The sequence below is a fragment of the Rhinopithecus bieti genome, unplaced genomic scaffold (genome assembly GCF_001698545.2).
Source record: "Rhinopithecus bieti isolate Rb0 unplaced genomic scaffold, ASM169854v2 scaffold_23276, whole genome shotgun sequence".
In the NCBI taxonomy this organism is placed as follows: Eukaryota; Metazoa; Chordata; class Mammalia; order Primates; family Cercopithecidae; genus Rhinopithecus; species Rhinopithecus bieti.
Genome location: NW_016810868.1, coordinates 2,419,989 through 2,443,008, shown reverse-complemented (window position 1 = coordinate 2,443,008; position 23,020 = coordinate 2,419,989). Strand labels below are relative to the sequence as shown.

The window sequence follows — 23,020 nt, the reverse complement described above, 5'->3', positions numbered from 1 at the left end:
CTGCAGGCCGTCTGGGTGTCATCTTTAAGCAGCGTTTCATAAATCAGTTAGGCACATGGGGTCCCACTCTCATCAAGTATTTGTTCTTTTGCCTTTTTTTTCTGTTGGTTCTTCTTTTTTCTTACTGCTATGAATGAGCTCTTTATATATTCTGGATCCTAGCTCTTTACTACATGCACTGCAAGTACCTTTTCCCCCTCTATGGTTATTAATAGTTGGGTTTTTTTTTTTAATTATCTCTATCATCTTTCAAGGAAAAGAAGGTCCAAACTTTAATGTGGCTGAATTTGCAATCTTTTCCTTTGTGCCTAATACTTTCATATTCTTTGTAAGAAATAATTTCTTAATCCAAGGTTATGAAGATATTCTTCTATATTATCTCCTTAAAACTTTCTAGATTGTCGTGCCTGGCAGATTATTTTAATCTGTAATAAACAGCTTTTTTTCCAGTTTGTTCATTCTGGTGGTGAGAACAGCCATCCTGGAACTTTTAAGAGTTGTGCAATTTTTAGAGCTGTGATTCGTAACTGAATAGTTCATCAAAATCACTTACAAAGTCTTTCCCCAAACTCTCACGCCCATCCCTGGGATTCTGACTCCACAGGGCAAGGCAAGGCCCAGGGCTGTGAAGCTGTACAGAGCTCTTCCAAGAACTCGGCTGTGCGAGAAACAAGGACCCACTGGAGAGCACTTTCTGATACTCTGTCTGCGCTCTCAAGGAAACCGCTGCCAGCCTGAGGAATGTCTGTCACTCACCGTCTTTCAGCTCCTGAACATCCCTGGGCTGAACAAAATCTGGCTTGACATTCTCAAACCACCAAAAGAGCTCCGCAATGAAAACCATAACATTCGGCTAAAAGACAAAAACAAAACACCAAAGTATGGTAAGTAGTTTATCCACACATGGTTTGAAAACTGCATGCCGAATAATTCGTTATTACCTTCAACACTAAGGGCGCATACAGCATATCTTCCAAGGTGAGATAAAAACATTTATTAAGATACTCATTGGCGAATTCTCTCAGAAGCCGAATATTATACAGACTGTCGGCCATCGACGTGACCTCCTTTAAGCATATATCTAATAGACAAAAAGAAAATCACAATTTATTATAAAGGTATTCTGCTTCAAAAGAGAGAGAGAGACAGAGAAGCATTCTGAACTGAAAACCATTTTATATAAAGGTAGTAATGAAGATAATGACATTGAGAAACGTAGGGAGTATAGGATGTATAACAAGTAACACTAAGTATAAAAAGAAAACACTCAAGACAAGTCCAAGAACCTCTCAAGTCTGAATTTGATGGTGAACATCCAGAAAGCATAATAGAAATCGCTCAGATCTCAAGAGTGGGCTTCCAAAACAAACAGCAACAATCACCTTTCGGTTGACAGCAGAGCCCTGCTGTATGTAGCCAGTAAATGTGGAGCCAAGTTTCTTCCACCCATCAAAACCCTCTGTTTCCGTGTTTGTAAAGGGCCGGGGGAAGGGAAATGAATAAAAGGTAAAGCATCAGGCTCATCCACGCCCACTCAGTGATAACACAGGAATGTGACTAATCACAAAGATCAAGGACAATGCATAGCCCAAGTCTCCTTCCATGAAGAGGTGGAGACTGGTGGGTATAAGCATCTGCAGGGCAACTTTCCACTGCACACGACTTTGCAGACCCTCCATGGAGGAAGCGCCAGTACGGGCAACAAGTCACAGGACCAAAGAGAACGCCCCTCCCCAGTCCAGGCACCCTGGTGTGGACTCCGGGGGCCCTCAGATAAAGAGCCCTGCGGAGAGCAGGGTGCAGCTCAGGACTCCCTGGGAAGTGACTTGACTTTATTTTGCTTGTAAATATATACATAGTGAAAACAAATAATTTCAGAAATAACTTTTCACATAAATTTTATTTCTATGGAAAAAACCATTTTCAAGGCTTTAGAAGTGCGTACAAACTGGACCCACAGCATCCAGAGTCATTCATGAATTCTGTCCTCCTCAGTCACCTAAGCAGATTCATTCTCAAAAGAAACCTTTAGAGCTGAGGAACTGCGCACACTTACACCGCTAAGGATGTTTCCTTTGCTACAGTTCTGACCATCAAATGTTAACGTCTTATGGGCTTCAGATCTTTTCTTTTAGAACTAAAACAGCCGAAATCATCTCCATCTCCAAAGGGAACCATTCTCCCAACGCTGCCGCGAACCTTCCCACTCCTGAGTATTCTACACTGTCTGCATCCACATGTAACACACAGTGTTTGTCTCAGCCTTGAGAAACTTACATTAATGGTACCAGGCTATGCCTTATTTTAGCAGCCAGTTTTTCCACCAAAACTCAGTATGATGTTTGCAAACAGATCTATGTTGATATAGGGAGACTTCCGTCACTCATCTTGACCGCTATGTGGTCCTCCACGATTTCTCACCATTACGACAAATGCTGCCATCACAAAGTTTGCATGTGCTGTCTATGCGTGTAAAGACGGGTGTTGCCCAGGCATATTTCGAGAGGGGACTCACTGGGCCACAAGCTAGGCACGCCCTCCTGCGTCACCTCGCAACGCCCTTCCGCGTGGTTGTGCCGAGCTCCAGTCCCACCAACGGCACTCCACGGCTTGTCCCTTCCCATCTGCACCTCAGAACGGAGGGGTGTGAGCACTTCCTTCTCGAAGAGCATGCCTCTGACGACTGGTGTGTTTTACCTTTTCACGGTTACTGGCCATGAAGGGTCCTCTCCTGTGGGCCCTGTCCGTATCGGCCTTGGGCTGTGCATCTTTTTCTTACCAATTCTGGAATCCTTTATGGATTGTGATTACGAAAGGACTGGGTAACAGTCCTTCATCAGGCCACATGTGCTGCAAATATTTTCAATGGGTACAGTTTATCATTTCATTTTGTTTATGATGTGCTTTTGTCACAGGAAAGTTTTACATTTTCATATGGTTGCATTTCACAATCTTTTCTATTTGTGCTTTTTATAATTTCGGCAATCCATCTCACGAACATCATAAAAGTATTTTCCTTTATCTTCTCAAAATTCTTAAATTTTACTTCTCAGGTTCACATCTTTACTCCGAGGAAGGGGTGTTTCTGGCTCACGTGGGGTGGGGTTTTATGGCACTTTCCCATAGAGATGTCAATGCCGCCATGTTCTTGGCCAGCCAGTGTGGCTCCCCTCGGTGAGGCCACCTCAAAGGCACCAGATTCCCTGCAAAGCATCCCTTTTCTCGGTTCTACATGTGGTTCATTCATCTGGTCCATGTGACTGTCCCGGAACCAAAACCACACTGTTTTTGGTAATGTAAAGTGTAAACAAAACTTGGTATTTTAGGGCACATACCCCGCACATCCTTTTTTTTTTTTTGGGACGAAGTCTTGCTCTGTCGCCCAGGCTGGAGTGCAGTGGCCGGATCTCAGCTCACTGCAAGCTCCGCCTCCCGGGTTTACGCCATTCTCCTGCCTCAGCCTCCCGAGGAGCTGGGACTACAGGCGCCCGCCACCTCACCCGGCTAGTTTTTTGTATTTTTAGTAGAGACGGGGTTTCACCGTGTTAGCCAGGATGGTCTCAATCTCCTGACCTCGTGATCCGCCCGTCTCAGCCTCCCAAAGTGCTGGGATTACAGGCTTGAGCCACCGCGCCCGGCCTAATACCCCACACATTCTTATCCTACAAAACTACTCAGCTAAAATCTGGGACAATTTAAGCAACAAAATAAAAATGAAAGTAATGAATTATGACCTATTGAATAAAGTAAGATCCATGATGCCATCCAGATATAAACAAACACATGAATAAAGAAGCAAGCAAGTTGGGCAAATGCGGACAAGATGGGAAGACGCACTGAGGCTGGAAGCCATCCGCAGGTGGAGAGACCAGCAGGTGAGAATCTGATGAGAAACGTGATATTCACAGTCCAGAGCCTCTCCCCACAAATTACTACTGCATTCTAAAGCAAAAACAGCAAGCTTAGAAGCGGGGAAGGCCAGCACATGCCACCTGCACCAAGGGGTGAAGCTGGAGTCACCAACATGGAGATGTCCCAGTACTATGCCCCTGGGGTGACACGCTGGGAGGACACACCGCAAGGAAACTCCAGACAAACACACCAAGGGCCACTACTCACAATCTTACTCTTCTAAAACATCAAGAGTCAAGAGAGGTAAAGGCTGGAAACGACTCCAGGTGAAGGGAAACTATGAGGGGACGCTGGGCCAAGCAGGGGCTCCTGGGTAGCTGAGCGAGTCTGGACCAGGCTGGGGATCTGTGTGCCAACGTTAGCTTTCCCAGCTTTTGCTGTGTTACTCTCAAATGGCTGAGAGAGACAGAGAGTAACACAATCCAAGAGAATTTCTGCATTGCCTTGTTAATATCTGTGAAGACAAAAGTATTCACTGGACTGGCAACAAGTTTTCAGAACAATCTGGAGAAAACACAAGTTTTAATACGGACTGGGGATCTAAGAACACTTGTTTCAATCTTCTCCCAAGAGAAATAGAAAAGTGTATGGATTTTCCTCGCCTCTTTTCCGCTGCACTCACTCCCAAGTGCCTCCCAGTTCTCAAGAGAATGCTCATACGGAGTGGGCACTGAAGTGCAGGGCAGGGGTACAGGGCAGCCCTGGCTAGAACCCGCTCTGTCAGGACACAAAGGCACTGCTGCTTCTGGGCCTTCACTGGAACTGCACCTGCCACGGGTGGGGTCAAAAGTCTATGAGGTCCAATCAAGTCCCTACGAGGCCCAGAGCCACCATGAGAAGGGGGCAGTGACTGCCCACAAATGATTCCCTGCCCCTACTGAGATGACCACAGAAATGTGTTCAATTTGTGCTAATATTTTACATAGGATTTTCAATCTATACGAACATGGAAAGCCAGCCTAGAATTTCCTCTCATAGTCTACTCGGTGTCAGGGAATAATCCCCTTTCGGGCCACTCCATCTTTTCCTATTATCTAGGACACGGGACCTAACACAGGAGCTGACAACTCCTTGAGAGTCTGGAGAAACGCCCCAGGAAGAAGCTGGTCCCTGTGGATGCATTTGTTGACTCCTGAGTCCGTTTTCTTTGTAGTTATGGGTCTATTTAGACTGCCCACCACTTTTGGCTTCAAAGAACATTGCCCATTTTGTCTAACATTTCAAACACATATGGCACACAAATATTCTCAGTATTTTTATTTTAGTAGCTGCTATACATGTATTATTGATCAATCTTTCCAGATTATCTATTTTATTAATTCTTTAAAACAATAAGCTTTTAGTTTTACATATTCTCTATAATTTTGGAATTTTTTCTACTTTATTCACTTTTTGCTGTTAAATTTGCCAAAACTTTTTTTTTTTTTTTTAAGAGCAGGTCTCACTGTCATCTGGAGTGCAGTGGCACAATCACAGCTCCTTGTGGCGTCAGCCTCCTGAGCTCAAGTGATCCTCCTGTCTCAGCCTCCTGAGTACCTGGGACTACAGGTGCACGTCACCAGGCCAAGCTAACTTTTTAATTTTTGGGGTCTCATTATGTTGCCCAGGCTGGTCTTGAACTCCCTGCCTCAGCCTCCCAAAGTGCTAGAATTACAGGCATAAGCTACCACATCGAGCAAATTTGCCAATTTTTTTTTAACTTTTATTTTAGGTTTGGGAGGGTACATATGAAGGCTTGTTACATAGGTAACCTCATGTCACAGCGGTTTGTTGTACAAATTATTTCATCACCCACGAATTAAGTCCAGGACCCAACAGTTATCTTTTCTGCTTCTCTCCCTCCTCCCACCCTCCACCCTCAAGGAGATCCCAGTGTCTTGTGTTTCCTTCTTTGTGTTCTTAAGTTCTTATCATTTAGCTCCCACTGTTTTCTTTGAGATGGAGCCTCACTCTGTCACCCAGGCTGGAGTGCAGTGGCGTGATCTCAGCTCACTGCAACCTCCACCTCCCGGGTTCAAGCAATTTTCCTGCCTCAGCTTCCCGAGTAGCTGAGACTACACGTGTGCACCACCACGCCCAGCTAATTTTTGTATTTTCAGTAGAGACGGGTCTCACCATGTTGGCCAGGCTGATCTCGAACTCCTGACCTCTGGTGATCTGTCCACCTTGGCCTCCCAAAGTGCTGGGATTACAGGCGTGAGTCACTGCGCCTGGCCTTAGCTCCCACTTCTTAAGTGAGAACACGCAGTATTTGGTTTTCTGTTCCTCTGTTAGTTTGCTAAGGATAATGGCTTCCAGCTCCACCCACATTCCTGCTAAAGACATGATCACAATCTTTTCTATCGCTGCATGCCAAAATTTTAAAATTTTTATTTTACTTTAAGAAGCTGGCTGGGCTCATGCCTGTAATCCCAGCACTTTGGAAGGCCAAGGCGGGAAGACCACCTGAGGTCAGGAGTTCGAGACCAGCCTGGCCAACATGGTGAAACCCCATCTCTACTAAAAATATTTAAAACTCGGCCAGGTGTGATGGTGCGCGACTATAGTCCCAGCTACTTGGGAGGCTGAGACACAAGAATTGCTTGAATCTGGGTGGTGATAGAGGTTGCAGTGAGCAGAGATCGGGCCACTGCACTCCAGCCTGGGCAACCAAGCAAGACTTCATCTCAATTGAAAAAAAAAAAAAGCCAAACTATTTGTTTTGAAAAGCTTAAGAGAAATAGGTCTCTGCCTATATTAGTCCATTTTCACACTGCTGATAAAGACGTACCTGAGACTGGGCAATTTACAAAAGAAAGAGGTTTATTGGACTTACAATTCCACATGGCTGGGGAGGCCTCACCATCATGGCGGAAGATGAAAGGTACATGTCACATGGCGGCGGCGAGAGAGAATGAGAGCCAAGCGAAATGGGTTTCCCCTTATTAAACCATCAGATCTCGTGAGATTTACTCACTACCATGAGAACAGCAGGGAGGGAACCGCCCCTGTGATTCAATTATTTCCCACCAGCTCCCTCCCACAGCGCATGGGAATTATGGGAGTACAATTCGAGAAGAGATTTGGGTGGGGACACAGAGCCAAACCTTATCACTGCCCGTTCCACTCCTTCTGCCTGTGGCCTTGGTAAGAGAACATGCAGCCCCACCCCCTACCCTATCACTAAAAGACTACAGCCCACTGTCACAGCAGACAACCACCACAGTGCAGGTGGTCCTCTGTGTGCCTCCCCAGCCTCTCTCCCCAGTGGCCACACAGCAGAGGATGTGTGATTAAACCCAGACTGAGTCTCTGTACACCATAACTATGTAACCATCTTCCACAGCTGGGCTACACAGTATCTCTACTTATACTCCTTGGACAACTCTTCATTTTTCCTGGATTTAATACTTGGCTCAGTTATTCACCTATGTTATTGCCTCTGGGCCAGATAGGCCAATTGCCTTCTACTGATCTGTGCCTCTGTCCCATGTTCCTGGCCCATCCATGGGAAGGCTAGCACTGCGGATTTCGGCCCAAGCCTCCCTCCACCTCCTCTTCAGGATGGTGTGCATGGGCATGCTTCCCGGCACTGGGAAGGCACCACCCAGTCATCTTCCTTCCAGGACTGTGGCTGAGGAATCTGGTGTCACTGGGGCTGCCTGCCTTGTGTGTAACCCGCTTGGTCTCTCCACAGTTATTTGGGATCTCCTCTTTCCCAGGGGTTCCGGAGTTCATCATGGTATGCTTTGCCATGGCCCTTCTTCAGGAATCCTGCTGGCCACCCAGTGGGTCCTTCCTACTTGCCACTCATGTCCTTGGGACATTTTTCTGCATTTTATGTTGACTGAGTTCTTTTCTCCTACTTTCTCCTCTCTTTCTTCGTAGACTGATCCTTATTTTTCTATCTTTTTTCCCTTATTTCCCATCTCTTTGCTTTTCTGGCTCTACTTTCTGGGAGATTTCTTCAACTCTGTCTCTAGCACTTCAGTGGCTCTCCCATCTTAGCACCAAAGATTTCCTTCCCAAGAACTGGTTTTCAGGGGCTCTTCAGAATTCTCCAAACAAGCTGTAGCACTCCAACAGCTGTTCTAAGTCTGATGATTCTGTACATACTTATGTGCCACTATCTTGCAGACATCGTTTCCCAGAGTCCTGCTGTTGGTTCTGAGGTCCAAACCCTCTCATCTCTTAACATTTTCTGCTGCTCACCTGCACCATCTCTGTTGATTTGGGTTCTCATTCAGGTCAGTGGCTTTCCTCAAATGTCAGGAATCTTTGGCTGCCACTCCTCGTAAGGAGTGAGTCACTGTGGGTCTTTTTCCTGAGGCCGATTTCTGCAGAGAAGAATCCTTCCCCTTGCTGCATGTGGGGCAGGTCTGCATCATGGAGTCAAGCAAGAGAAATGGTGGCTTCTGGGGCAGGGTGCACCAGGAAGAGAACCAGTCTCACCTTCAAGTGTGAAGAATTTTACACAAAAGCCCTGATATCAGTGTCACCTCATCCCTGCCTGCACCTGGGGTCTGAGGCTAGAGTTTATCCGGCTCAGTTCTCCTCAAGGGTGTCCCACATTTACCAAGGGCGTGTGAGGAGAAAGGCACCAGAAGCAAAGCGAACCAGAGCTCTCACTTCTGGAGACCAACTTTCAAAGAATCCACCCCAGGCACTGCTGTCCACCAGCATCCTTGGTGCTCCATTCTGCTGTCCAGGGTCCTACAGGATGAGCCTCTTTGCTTCCCCAGCTTGACACCCACCCCTCCTCCGCTTTGCTTTTTTTTTTTTTTTTAATTACTTCTCCATTAGTAGACTTGTTCAGAGTCCAGATATATCCTAGTTTCATCCAAAACGGAATCTGCAATTCAGTTCCTTATTCTCCTTGTTTGGGAGTGACTTCTGACTAACAGAAATGGACAGAAAACCGCCCTTCATTTCTCCTTCAACTTTTTTTGGGTTTATTTCTATGTTCTTTTTCTGATAACAAATACCTACTCAACACCAACTGGCCCCAAACACAATTTCAGATGACTGGGATACATCAGTGAGCAAAACAGGTAAAACTGCCCCTGCTGAGCTCACACTAGCAAGGACCACTACGTTTTCCCCTACGGTCCATGAAATATTTAAATGTCTTCTCTGGCTTCCAGGCACTCAATCTTTAAGATTTTAGAATAACTGTGCGTTTGTCAGGGTTCTCCAGAGAGAAAGAACCAATAGGACATACGAGAGAAGTTTGCTCACATGATCACAAAGACAGAGCAATCCCACGACAGGCCAACTGCAAGCTAGAGACTCAGGAGTGGCAGCATGCCTGGGTCCAAGTCTGGAAGCCTCAGAGCCAGTGAAGCTGATGTGCAGCCCCCAGGCCAAGGCCAAAGGCCTAAAATCCCCCAGGAGGCCATGGTACAAGTCCCAGAGTCTAAAAGCCAAAAAACCTGGAGCGTGATGTCCAAGGACAGGAAGAGAGAAGGTGCCCCACTCAGGAAGGGAGAGAGAGCAGAGAGGGAGAGTCCCCCTCTTCCGCCCACATTGAGGGCAGGTCTTCCTTTCTCGAGCCACTGACTCATACCCATCACCCCTGGAAAAACCCTCAGAGAGACACCCAGAAACAGTGCTTCACCAGTCACCTAGGGATCTCTCAATCCAGTCAAATTCACACCTGAAATGAACCATCATTAATCCACAGGCAGGAAAAGAGGCTGCATCTTCTAGTTGGTGAATTCTCACTTGACCTCACTGTGGAGAATGTACTGGTTCTTTGGGATCTGCTGTAGTCTCACCTGTGGCCTTAATCGACTGCATGTTTTATAAAGGCTCCCATGCTTGTCTTTACTGTCTGTTGCATGTTTTATAAAGACTCCAGTGCTTGTCTTTACTGTCTGTAAGTGAGCAGATTCCACAGTGGCTGGTGCACTGGATAAAGCCTGAAGTCCTCTATGGCCTTACTAAATTGTCTGCTTTATCAGTTTCTGTTACCTAAGTCAGCAATGTGGCTCTGTCCATTTCTCCTTGTAACTCTGCCATTTTTTTGTTTGTTTGTTTGTTTGCTTTTCTGAGACAGAGTCTCACTCTGTCGCCCAGGCTGGAGTGCAGTGGCGCAATCTCGGCTCACTGCAAGCTCCGCCTCCCGGGTTCACGCCATTCTCCTGCCTCAGCCTCCGGAGTAGCTGGGACTACAGGCCCCCGCCACCTCGCCTGGCTAATTTTCTGTGTTTTTAGTAGAAACAGTGTTTCAACGTGTTAGCCAGCATGGTCTCGATCTCCCAACCTAATGACCCACCCACCTCGGCCTCCCAAAGTGCTGGGATTACAGGCGTGAGCCACTGCACCTGGCCATAACGTTGCCATTATTTAAAATCCATTTTGATGTTCTGCTCTTAGATATAATGAGTTTCAATACAGTCATACCTTCCCGTAAACTGTTCACATGATTATAATTGGTAATGACCCTGTATCCTCAGCAATTCGCTCTGTCTTAAGATCCCCAACAGACATACAGGGCAGGCAGCACACAATGAAGGAAAAGTCAAATTTACGAACTAGAAGGTAGACTTCAGCAAGCATCCAGGGCCAGATGCGGTGGATCACATGGAATCCCAGCACTTTGGGAGGCCAAGGCAAGCAGATCACTTGAACCCAGGAGTTCAAGACCAGCCCGGGCAACATGGCAAAACCCTATCTCCACACACACACAAAAAAATACAAAAGTTAGCCAGGCACGGTTGTATGTGCCTGTAGTCCTGGCTACTCAGGAGGTTGACGTGGGATAATCACCTGAGCCTGAGAAGTCAAGAGAAGTCAAGGCTGCAGTGAACCATGATCACACCACTGTACTCCAGCCTGGTGAGTGAGACGTTGTCTCCAAAATAAATAAATAAATAAAATAAAAGGCATCCAGAACTCAGCAGGGAGAATATAAGAGATGAACACATAAAAGAAGATCCCATGGCCAGGCGTGGTGGCTCACGCCTGTAATCCCAGCACTTTGGGAGGCCAAGGCAGGTGGATCACCTGAGGTCAGGAGTTCAAGACCAGTCTGGCCAACATGGTGAAACCCCCATCTCTACTAAAAATACAAAAATTAGCTGGGTGTGGTGGCGGACACCTGTAATCCCAGCTACTTGGGAGGCTGAGGTGGGAGAATCTCTTGAACCTGGGAAATGGAGGTTGCAGTGAGCCAAGATCACGCAGTTGCATTCCAGCCTGGGTGACAGAGCAAGACTCTGCCTCAAAAAAAAAAAAAAAAAGTGCCAAGATAAGACCTGGGGGATGAAGAAAATGACAACACAGCTGAAGACTCCATCCCCTATCTCCTGTCTTCTTTAATATGTCTAGTTCTCTTTTTATGTCCATCATTTTAAACATCCTGTTATCTTTCACCCATGTCCTGGTGCCAAATGAGCTGCAGTACCTGCTTTCCCTGCATGGTTTCTGATTTCTTAGAGTTCGTCTTCCAGCAGGGGTTCTTCTCAGTGGGCAGCCAGCATCCCCCGGCTCATGGAAATGTCCCTGTATAGCCAAGCTGTGCTTTATCCCTGCCAGGGTCCATGAACTTCACTAGTCCTAGACTACTTGTTGCACTAACGTTCAACCGACATTCCCACACCACATGGGTGACACACATCTCAACCGTCCTCTGATCCACCGTGTACCCAAGAGCTGCATTTCCTCCTTAAAGAGCTTCTCCTCCACATCCCCAGAGCCAAGGGCATCTGTCAGGCCTCCTTGGTTCACTCCTGGGCAGTAGGTGGAGTTTTCCAGTCCTCTTCCCAAGAGGTCCCAGTTACGGCTCCTGACAGCACACAGACCCAGGGCCAAACGAACATGGAAACTCAGGCCCAGGGGCCCCGGGGCACCTACCTGTCCTCCACTGAGTTTTCACTCAATGACAGAGATCATCTCCTGATACCTGAGGCTCTCTCCTTCTTCTTTTTTTTTTTTTTGACAGAGTCTTGCTCTGTCGCCCAGGCTGGAATGCAGTGGTGCAATCTCGGCTCACCACAGTGTCTGCCTCCTGGGTTCAAACAATTCTCCTGTCTCAGCCTCCCGAGTAGCTGGGACTACAGGCACGTGCCACCACGCCTGGCTAATTTTTAGTAGAGACGGGGTTTTGCCCCGTTGGTCAGGCTGGTCTCTAACTCCTGACCTCAGGTGATCCATCTGCCTTGGCCTCCCAAAGTGCTGCGATTACAGGTATGAGCCACCGTGCCCAGCCTCTTCCTTTAAGTGCAGCTATATATTTGTGAAACTGTTTTGTCTAAAAAACTATATTTTCTAGCACTTTTACGATCAGCAGGAATAAGATCAATGTCAGCTCAATGTACCCAGCACCTGAAGTCCAACACAAATGCTTCCATATTAGTTCGGGGGGCACCTCCTGGCCTGGTATCTGCCTACTTCAGCATGAAGGGTGCTGAGCAAAACCTAAATCAGAATTCATGCTCCCCCTGGTCCCTGTCCAGACACCCACTGTCGTGCTGGTGACAGTCATTCACTGTCTCTCTCCTCGTTGTTAGGCTGTAAACACCTGGAGGGAGATATGCTGTCACTGGAACATCCCCAACACCAAGCGTGTGGCAGTTGTTCATAAATGGTTCATAAACAGACTCAATTTTGCATTAATTTTCCCATCCTCAAACTAAGTTCTAGATGATTTAAATCAGTTGAGGAAGGATTTACAAAAGCTACCAATTCTGAGACATAGGTAAAGTCACAAATACTTTCACACATTACTCAAATACTTTCAAGTACGATTTCTCTCTCCCTCTCCACCACCCCCCGCCCCTGCCCCGGGCTAAGGTGATCCTCTCTCCTTAGCCTCCCGAGTAGCTGGGACCACAGGCGTGCGCCACCACACCCGGCTAATTTCAAAGTGCAGTTTTGTCATCAGATAAAATGCAGGTTAAGTATGAGCACATCATCCCCCAATTTTTTCATCTGTAGGCTAACATCCCCATTTATATTAAGGATTCCATTTTCTTTCTCTCTTTTTTTTTTTATATGTGGATTAATGTACACTATAATTTTCTTTTAAGCCTTTCGGGTCTGTTTCAGGGAAGCGTTCTCCACTCACCATCCAGTTTCATCTGCTCTGGGCAGTAATAGTGAACCACAGCTAAGAGAGCAGCACCATCACTGCCGTCTCTCATCAAATCCTCCAACAACGGGAAGTAGGGTGACTGCCTAGCAGAAAGGTGCTCTCGTCGATAGCGGACCTGCAGTTGATAAAAGGAAAACGGTCTCTGCATGTGATGTCTCTTCACTACCATATATGTTACAGGCACACTGTTAGATCGAGAATTAATATAACGCCTAACAGACAACATGGAGAACAATTGCAATCATCTAGAAAAAGTTAGAAACGTCTGGATTACGTACTTTGCCTGGAACATATATGTCAAGATCCAAGGAGCTGGGCTTCATGGCTACACTGGGTAACAGCAACTACTTGCTAGCAATACCAGAGCCAGTCTACTCTAAACTGACCTGGAAGCAGAGGCTGCCACTAGTGCAGGCACACACGGGAAAGGAGACAGAACACACACCTACACTACCGAAAGCCGACGTACTAGACACTAACGAGAAACAAGTTAAATGGTGAACATCCTGACGCTAAGAAGACCCAAGTTACTGTTACTTTTCTAAGTAATATCACTAGCCTCAGTCATTAAGGAAAACACAAAACAGCATTAATACTTAGCTTGAGAAATTTCAGAAGCCAGGTTAGACAAAATTTCTCGTAACACAACCACCACCACTCTATTAACGGCAATGAAGCATCAGGAGACGAAATCCATGCAAGGTGCTCCAGAAGACAAGTGTCTGCTCAAGGATTCTGTGTTTCTGCATTTAGAAGAAGCCACACGTATGGCCTTCTGCGCTCCATCAAACCCTCAGATCTGCCCCCGTATCTGCGTGTCAGCTTACAAGAGTACAGACACAGGCGACTGAGGGCAGGACACTCAGCCCCAGCCCCACTGCCAAACAGCCTGCAGTACGCTCGTGTTTTCTGCATTAACAGCCACAATACAGCTTTAAAATATGGCATTTCTTGCCAACCACATTTTCTCCACAGGAGGAAAATACACGATACAAACTAGAGGAAAAAACCAGTAATCTACAATAAAAATGATTGAATTCTGAGAGTGATGCAGCTGAATCAACTTGAGGAGAAATTGTCTAAAATCAATAATTTCAAGTTGTTATGTCAGTAAGTACATCATACAGAATAATCAATACTGATGTTTAGCAAAAAACATGTGTAACACATTCTCAAATTTAGCAATAAGGCTTATTTTATGTCAGTAAAATCCGTTTCAGCACACACTTTAACTTGTTTCTCGGAGCCCACGGCACACTCTACAAAACGTGACCCGCCTCATACTGTACCACGCGTGCAAACTCCACGGGTTCCAGCATGCAGTGCACCACAGCATGCGCCAGGCCAGGCTTCCACACAGACAGCAGACACGTGAGGGGTGGCCACGGGCATGCGGGAAAGCACATGGTTTCTTGATTAAAGATGGATGGGGTGGGCTTAAGGTCAGGTGAAACACTCCAGAACTACGAGAGTCCAGGAGCTTGTATAGTTGCCTTGCAAATCAGGTGTTTTGAACCTCTAGGCTGTACAGTGTTGAGGTTAGACCTCTAAATCTGTCCGTCTTCCCTAGGCCTTTCCACACTTCTCCTCACTGACCTACTTACCGAACACTGGGGTCAGAAAGTTAGGGTTACGGACTATCTAATAAAAAAGCATTAAGGGACCTACTGCTCTTGGTAACATGTTTCTGTTTTTATAAAACTCTCATGTGAAACCTCACTTCCTGCAGGACAGATGAAGTCTGTGAGTCCTTGACTAAATCACGTAAGTGCTTTGATATTTAGCTCTTCAGTCTTCAGGATTTAAAAAGTTAAAAGATCTATACTGATTTAAAATGCTTTCTTCTTCCTTCTTATTAATATATTTCAAGAGAAGCAAAATGATCTGTGAGCTCCACAGCAGAATCTACCGCTGCTCAAAGGAGCCCTGTCTCCCAGCTCACTCCCACTGCTATCGCCTTGAGGACAGACTTCAAAGGAAAATAGGGGCCCAATAATGACACTGAAGGATGCAGGCAGTTAATGGAGTACGCATAAAGCCCTCTGCAAGATCTGCATCCAAAAGTTCCCGAGAAAGGCACCACTGGCACCAAGTACTCTCCCCGGGGGCCTGGGTAACAAACTGGCTCTGCTTCCAGAATGGGCCACCAGGTGGAGCACAACTAGGGTTGGAAAACCAAATGCTATTTTCACCTTTCTTTTTATGTGAAAATTCACACTTAACTCCAGAAAGCCTGTGGCCAGGCTGACCTAACTCAGACCCTTGCCTGGGAATAAGGAAATGTCCCTTCGCCACTCCATGCAGACCAAGGCAGCAGGAACAGAGGAGAACAGAGGAATCTGACACACTGGTGAGAGCCCCTCTCTGCAGCCCTCCAGCCCTAGTCCAGCAGGTGCATCACCGGCATACCTGGACCACCCAGCTGATGGCTCCTAACAGATGTCATGTTAAATACCACAGTCAGGCAAGGTAACATCAGAAATAACAAAATATAAAGAGTAACTTGGGCAACTAGACCACTTCTCATTCTCTCTGTATCTATCACAAAAGAGAACGCCCTCTCATTACGTGCATGTTGATCACTTAAAGAAGTAACCAGGAAACTGGGCGAAATGTAACTTAGAGTTCCAAAGTGCCATATTACAAGGCCTATTCGGCTCAGAATCAGGCCAATTCTTGTACTATATAAATAACTCCAAGGTGGGACATTTAAACAACAACAACAACAACAAAAAAAAAAAAAAGTTTCGGGTGCGAGCAATTTTTAATGGAAGCAAGTGATCGCGACAGGATGGCTCTGTAGATGGCAGCTGGAGGCTCGGGGTTCACTTACAGGCACTAACTTCCAATACCACTTGGAGGGAGACTGCTCAGGAAGCGAGAGAAGGAAGGCAGGAGAGGAACATCAGCAGAGCAGGTCCACGTGTGGACGAGGTAACACACACTTCCCCACGGCGTTTACACGGCAGAGGCAGGAGGGCCTCTGGTAAGCAAAGTCTTCCCAGTGTGCGTGGCCATAGGCATGTTGTATTAGCAGATGATTAAAGTGGAAGATCATGAGTCACCTCCACAACACTATTCTTTGCAGTAGCAAAGAATACTTCGGAAACTTGGTATGGGCTGGGTACCAAAAGGCAAGAAGTCAGCTCTGACGCGGGAAGGGTCTAGTGCTTAGTCTGTACCCATGTGTTAAACATGACCATCTGAGGAACAGGGAGGAAGCTCAATGCTTAAGATCCAGATGAGGGAGGCATACCAGGCGGCCTGACTCACCTGCCCACCCAGCTAACAAATGCATGGCCAGGGGCCAGTGCCACTGGACAAGGAAAAAGGAACAGTGGAAGGCGGCACACTGCCCTCCAAAGGCGAGACCTTATAGATGGTCGGGCTGCATCTTGTGTGCACTGAACTGAGTGAATTCAGTCACACATGTGCTTGCAAAAGAGAAAATAATGTCAGAGGAAGAAAAAGGCTAATGGCTGGAAGGTGCGGTCCAGCCATCATGCCACTTCAGCAGGTATGTAGGGTTCATCCAGGAGAATGATGGCACATGCACACAGGTACGCCACCAGCTATGCTGCACCTCATGGGCCATTCAAGGACTTTTCGAGGGCATCTTTAGCAATAGGCAATTTTCCCCTTGTTTGTTGACTTGTGGAAGCTAGCGCCCAGGTGGGCCCTACGTCCCTCACTCAAGGTTCCCAATTCCCCCAAATACCCTCACCCACCATAAAGTGCAATACAAAACACCCCTTCCCAGGGAGAGACGGGACAGGCTGCCGTGGTCACATCTCACTGAGGTGTGGAGAATCAGCCCACCAGGTGAATCCAAGAGACTAGCTGCTTCTTTGGTGAGTAAAAATAGAGAATAAGCAAATGATGGGAACTAACAGAATTCTTTAAGATTGGGAGCAACATTAACTTAGTGCATTCCAGAGAAACTAAATTCACCCTTTACCTTTTGATGAGCTGGACTCTCCAATAACTGCTGTTTTAATTTCACTTCTTTCTCTGTTATCTCTCTCATTTTAAGATTTACCTAAAGTAGAAGAGAAATGCATTAAAGAATTAACTGCTGTCCCTCACAACTGTATCTCCACAATTATCCCCCAGAGACCCCACTTCACCTGATTTACCTCTGACTCCTAGACATGGGCATTGTTCAGGCCAATTACACAGATACAGAAGTACATGGATTCCCTGTGATCCACAACAAGGTCTGCCTGCTACCACCAGGAAACCACCTGCCCCGACCCCCACCCCAACGCCAGCGCAGTGCTCCCCCTTCACTGCGGGACAGAGTCACTGCATCTTGGCAGTGGTCACTCACCGAACAACTACTGTCAAACAGCTAAGCTTCTCCAACACAAACAGCAAACGCCACTTACAAAACAGTCTGGTGGAGACATCTCACTGAAGAGCCTAACTTGTGATAGGATGACCAGGTCACACATCCCAGACCATGCAAAAACCATACCAAATCAAATCTAATTATAAAAGTTTAACTATAAACCCCTTAAAAATTACTTCAACTTCTTAGAAATTTAAGTATTCTCTCCTATAATTCCTAACTCAATATCAAAATTGCAATTATGAAGTATGGAAAAAACACTCAGCAGTGCTTAAAGGGACGAGGTAAAAGCCATGATCAGACGAAAAGGCACGGAGCTGAATGTTTCGTCATCAAACAACACAGACAAGGGAGTCCACCATGCACATCAAATCAGGAGAACGAAAAGTGTCTTTAAAATTAAAAAAAAAAGACAAAAAAATCAATATAGATAATGTAAAATTCAATCAATGAGAAAGTAGAAGAAAGGATATTTAAATCCACAACTAAGTTTTGTATGCATGATTGAAAGAGTCCTTCGCAAAGGACGAGTGTGGCTGCTCACACGTATAATCGCAGCTATTCGGAAGGCTGAGGCACGAGGATCATCTGAGCCCAAAAACTGGAGGCCAGCCTGGGCAACACAGCAAGATCCTGTCTCTCTTTAAACAAAAAAAAAAGCCTCTGGAAAATCTAATCAAGAAAATGAATGAAAATACCAATACATAACATGAAACAAATAGTCATATTTTGGAGGAAAGTCAAAGCCACTAAAAAAGTACCATGTAAAACACATCCTTCTTAAAATGTAAATTAATTTGAAATTTTAATGAAACTAACATTTTAAAGGAAAATATAATTATACATTACCAAAAAATCAAGAAGACTAAACATAGTAAATCAAACATTTGCTTGTAACTCTGATCCCTGTAAAAACAACACAGAAAAGAAAATTTAAAAGCTGAAAATCCACAGCACAAAGAAGGAAAGAGGGGAACCCTGTAAGTAAGGGAAAGCTACACAGAGCAGAGTCAGTGCAGTCCCAGTGCTGGGGAAGAGATGCCCGGCAGGGGCCCTGCAAACACCCCCAAGATGCCTCCCATCCTCAGACCAGAGACAAGGCTGCAGACAAGACAACGGATGAAAGTCAGTGTCTAAAAAAGTTGGAGCAAGAACTGTCAGCCCAGTCCCACCTCATCTCACAAAGTAACCCCAGCAGCACGACAGAATGGAGCCATATTTTTACCTAAAAGAAAATTCAGACAACCTAAAATTTTATATCCAGTCATATCTTTGGAAAATGAAAGCAAAATAATGTCTTTTTCAGAAAAGAAAAAGCTGAGAGAATTCAGTAGAACTGCCTGTAAAAAAAAATGCTAAAAGAAGTTGTTTGGGCTAAAGGAAACAATACAGATGGAAAACAGTTTTATTAAACCTCTACCTTATAGTACAACTTATTTTGTATTCCGTGACCACGTGGTCAGCAGGCACAAAGCACCTCTCCTGTGGACCAAATGACAACAGTGACCTTGCGACATGCATCTGTGCACCTGACTTGAGCTACAAGCTGAGCCACTAACAAACCAGTTATTCACATTTGCAAACGTGTTAAGACATCATCTAAAAACCAAAGAAGTGTTTGTTTGTTTTTTTTAAATGAATGTCTGTCACTAAAGGAAAACTACTTGTTTCCAGTAATAAAATATGAATTTCAGAAAAAAATTAAATTTTGGATAACTTGTTTCTGCCACCAAAAGCTAGATAACTTCCTAATACATAAAGGCTTTTCTGATGAGATTGGCGATTTTCTTTTCTTTTTTTTTTTTGAGACGGTGTCTCGCTCTGTTGCCCAGGTTGGAGTGCAGTGGCACGATCCCGGCTCACTGCAAGCTCCGCCTCCTGGGTTCACACATAAGGCAGGGTTCTCCTGCCTCAGCCTCCCAAGTAGCTGGGACTACAGGTGCCGGCTACCATGCCCAGCTAATTTTTTGTGTTTTTAGTAGAGATGGGGTTTCACCATGTTAGCCAGGATGTTCTCAATCTCCTGACCTCGTGATCCACCTGCCCTAGCCTCCCAAAGTGCTGGGATTACAGGCATGAGCCACTACGCCCAGCCGAGATTGGCGATATTAATGAATATAAGTTTTGATACTGTAACATGAAATGTGACAACATTTGGAAGATCTACATAACTCAGTGAAACAATTTTCCAAATGACCAAAGCATGAAGGTGCAAAACCCTGGGTGGGTAAAAAGTCCAGGAAGAATGCAGGAACCAGAAATGGTTACTATAGCAATAATAGAGTATAAAAAACTCACTGATCTAGTACCCAGAATCTACAAAAGAACAATGCAATAATAAAAAGGCAATCCAATTTTTAAATAGGCAAAGGGTATGAATTCCTCCAAAGAAGATATACAGCCAGGCACGGTGGCTGACACTTGTAATCCCAGCACTTGGGGAGGCCAAAGCATGTGGATCTCTCAAGCTCAGGAGTTCGAGACCAGCCTGGGCAACATGACGAAACCCTGCCTCTACAAAAAATACAAAAATTAGGCATGGCGGCCCACACCTGTAATCCTAGCTACTTGAGAGGCTGAGGCAGGGGAATTGCTTGAACCCAGGAGGCAGAGGTTGCAGTGAGCCGAGACTGTACCACTGCACTCCAGCCTGGGCGAAAGAGTGAGACTCCGTCTCAAAAAAAAAAAAAGCCAGAAAATAACAAATGTTAGCAAGGATGGGGAAACTAGAACCCTCAGATGCAGCTAGTAGGAATGTAAAATGGCACAGCTGCTGTGGAAGACAGTCTGGAAGTTCCTCAAAAAGCTAAACACAGAATGAATACGTGACCCAGCAATTCCATCCCACGTATATACCCAAGAGAAATGAAAACACATATTCACATGGGAAACTTGTACATGAAAGCAGCATTATTTACAACAGCCAAAACGCAGAAACACCACAAATGACCATCAATTGACAAATGAATAAACAAAATAAGGTGTAAGCACACAGTGGAATATTATTCAGGCATGAAAAGGAATGAAACACTGACACCCACGACAACATGGATGAACCCTGGAAACATGCTCCGTGAAAGAAGCCAGCCACGGAAGATCACAGACTATATGATTTCAATCATAAAAACTGTCCAGACTGAGCAAACCCGTGGATGCAGAGCAGACTGGGGGCTGCCAGGGGCTGAGGAGGGAATGAGGTCTGGCTGCTAATAGGTACAGAGGGTTTTTCGGGAGTGATAAAAATGCTCTGGAATTAGCCAGTGATTATGACTATATAGCTGATAGGGTGTGGCTCTGTGTCCCCACCCAAATCTTATCTCAAACTGTAATCCCCATAATTCCTACATGTTGAGGGAGGGACCAGGTGGGAGGTGACTGGATCATGGGGAGGTTTTCCCCATGCTGTTCTTGTGATAGTGAGTGAGCTCTCATAAGATCCGATGGTTTTATAAGGCAGTTTTCCCCACTCTTGCTTGCTCTCTCACACCTGCCACCATGTAAGACGTGCCTCTTCCCCTTCCGCCATGATTGTAAGTTTCCTGAGGCCTCCCCAGCCATGTGGAATTGAGTCAATTAAACCTCTTTTCTTTATCAATTACCCAGTCTTGGACAGTTCTTTAGGCAGTGTGAAAACAGATTAATACAACATCCTTATGAATATATTAAAAACCACTGACTAAGCCAGGCACAATGGCTCGCACCTGTCATCCCAGCACTTTCGGAGCCCGAGGCAGGCAGATCACTTGAGGCCAGGATACCAAGACAAGCCTGGCCAACATGGCAAAACCTTGCCTCTACAAAAAATAAAAAAATTACCCAGGCACAGTACCACACACCTGTAATCTCAGTTACTCGGGAGGCTAAGGGAGGAGAATCCCTTGAACCCAGGAGGCAGAAGTGACAGTGAGCCAAGATCACACCACGGCACTCCAGCCTAGGTGACAGAGCCAGAGTCTCTCTCTCTCTCTCAAAAAAACAAAACAAAACAAAACAAAACCAAAAAAATCCACTGACTAGTACACTTTAACAATAGTGAAGTTTATGGCATGTGAATTATATCTCAATTTTTTAAAAACGTTAATTGATGATAGTTTCAAATTCCACATAATAATTAATCTTTGAGAAACTATTGTTTGTCAAGTTTTGGTGTAACAGCAAAAACAGATTTGCATACTTCTCAGAAAAGACTTTGAAAATACTATCCCCTTTTCCAATTATATATCTACATGAAGCCAGATTTTGTTCATGAACTTCAATAAAAACAACATATTGTAACAGATTAAATGCAAAAGCAGATAGGAGAATCAGCTATCTTCTTGCAAGCCAGATAGTAAGACACTTGCAAAACTGTAAAATACTGCCATCTTCTTTATTTATTTCCTTAATTTATTTTGAGGTGGGGGTCTCACCCTGTCACCCCAGCTGAAGTGCAGTGGCACAATCATGGCTCAGTGCAGCCTCAATCTCCCTGGCTCAAGCAATCCTCCTGCTTCGGTCTCCCAAGTAGCTGGGACTACAGGTACACACCACCATGCCCCTGGTTAATTTTAATAATTTCTGTAGATGGGGTCTCACCGTGTTGTTAGGGATGGTCTTGAACTCCTGGGCTCAAGAAATCCTCCCACCTCAGCCTACCAAAGTACTGAGATTCCAGATGTGAGTCACATACAGCCCCTTCTAATTTGTTTTGAAAAATAGTTATTTTTCACTAAAACATTATTAGTATTAATATGAAATCAACTTACTATTATTTTAAATAAGTATTTTAAACTTTCTGATTTTTAACTTCTAGTATGGCAAACACTGATAGATTAAAATTTTCTTTACAAGTTCAGCAAGATGCACTAGCTCACACCTGCAATCCCAGAACTTTGGGAGACCAAGGCAGGAAGCTCGCTGGAGGTCAGGTGTTTGAGAACAGCCTGGGCAACACAGCAAGGCCCCATCTCTATCAAAAAAAAAAAAAAAAATGTAAGTTATCTGAGGTCCACACCAATTTAAGAGTATAAAGAGGTCCTGGCCAGGCGCGGTGGCTCACGCTTGTAATCCCAGCACTTTAGGAGACCAAGGTGGGCAGATCACCTGAGGTCGGAAGTTAGAGACCAGCCTGACCAACATAGAGAAACTCCATCTACTAAAAATACAAAACTAGCCGGGCATAGTGGCAGGCGCCTGTAATCCCAGCTACTGCGGAGGCTGGCAGGAGAACTGCCTGAACCCAGGAGGGGGCGGTTGCAGTGAATCGAGATTATGCCATTGCACTCCAACCTGGGTAACAAGAGCGAAACTCCATCTCAAAAAAAATAAGAAAAAGAAAAGGAAAACAGAAAAGGTCCCGAGACCAAAGTGTGTGAAACTCTTGATGTATGCAAAGGAATTAAGAACAAGAAGAATGGAAATCACGTGGATAAATATTAATGACTTTTGTTCTCAATTTTTAAATACTTTAGAAGACAAAAGAAAGCCAAAACAGCACAGCTGGGGTTGCAGCAAAATGAATGACAACAGTGACACAAAGGCCAGCAAGGAAAAGACGCATCTTCTGCTATTTGTGCAGTGGCATCACTTTGACTTGCAGGCAGCCTGCGATGGTCTAAAGATGCAGACAGGAACCCTAAAGCAACCCCTACAAAATACTGGAGGATAAAAGGGAGTACTAAAAAAAATCCAAAATAAGCCTT

General features: G+C 45.4%; 1 protein-coding gene across 1 annotated transcript; it reads right to left on the bottom strand.

Moving 5' to 3' along the window:
- Positions 1-756: 756 nt before the first annotated feature.
- On the bottom strand, positions 757-17,023 carry LOC108542849 (calmodulin-regulated spectrin-associated protein 1-like; the record flags this gene model as incomplete). The annotated part of the gene is made up of 5 exons (XM_017893004.1): positions 16,947-17,023; positions 15,822-15,854; positions 12,962-13,103; positions 942-1,081; positions 757-853 (listed from the first exon to the last, which is right to left on the bottom strand). Coding segments are annotated over exons 1-5 (481 nt in total), but the record flags the coding sequence as incomplete, so codon positions are not given.
- Between the last annotated feature and the right edge of the window lie 5,997 nt (positions 17,024-23,020).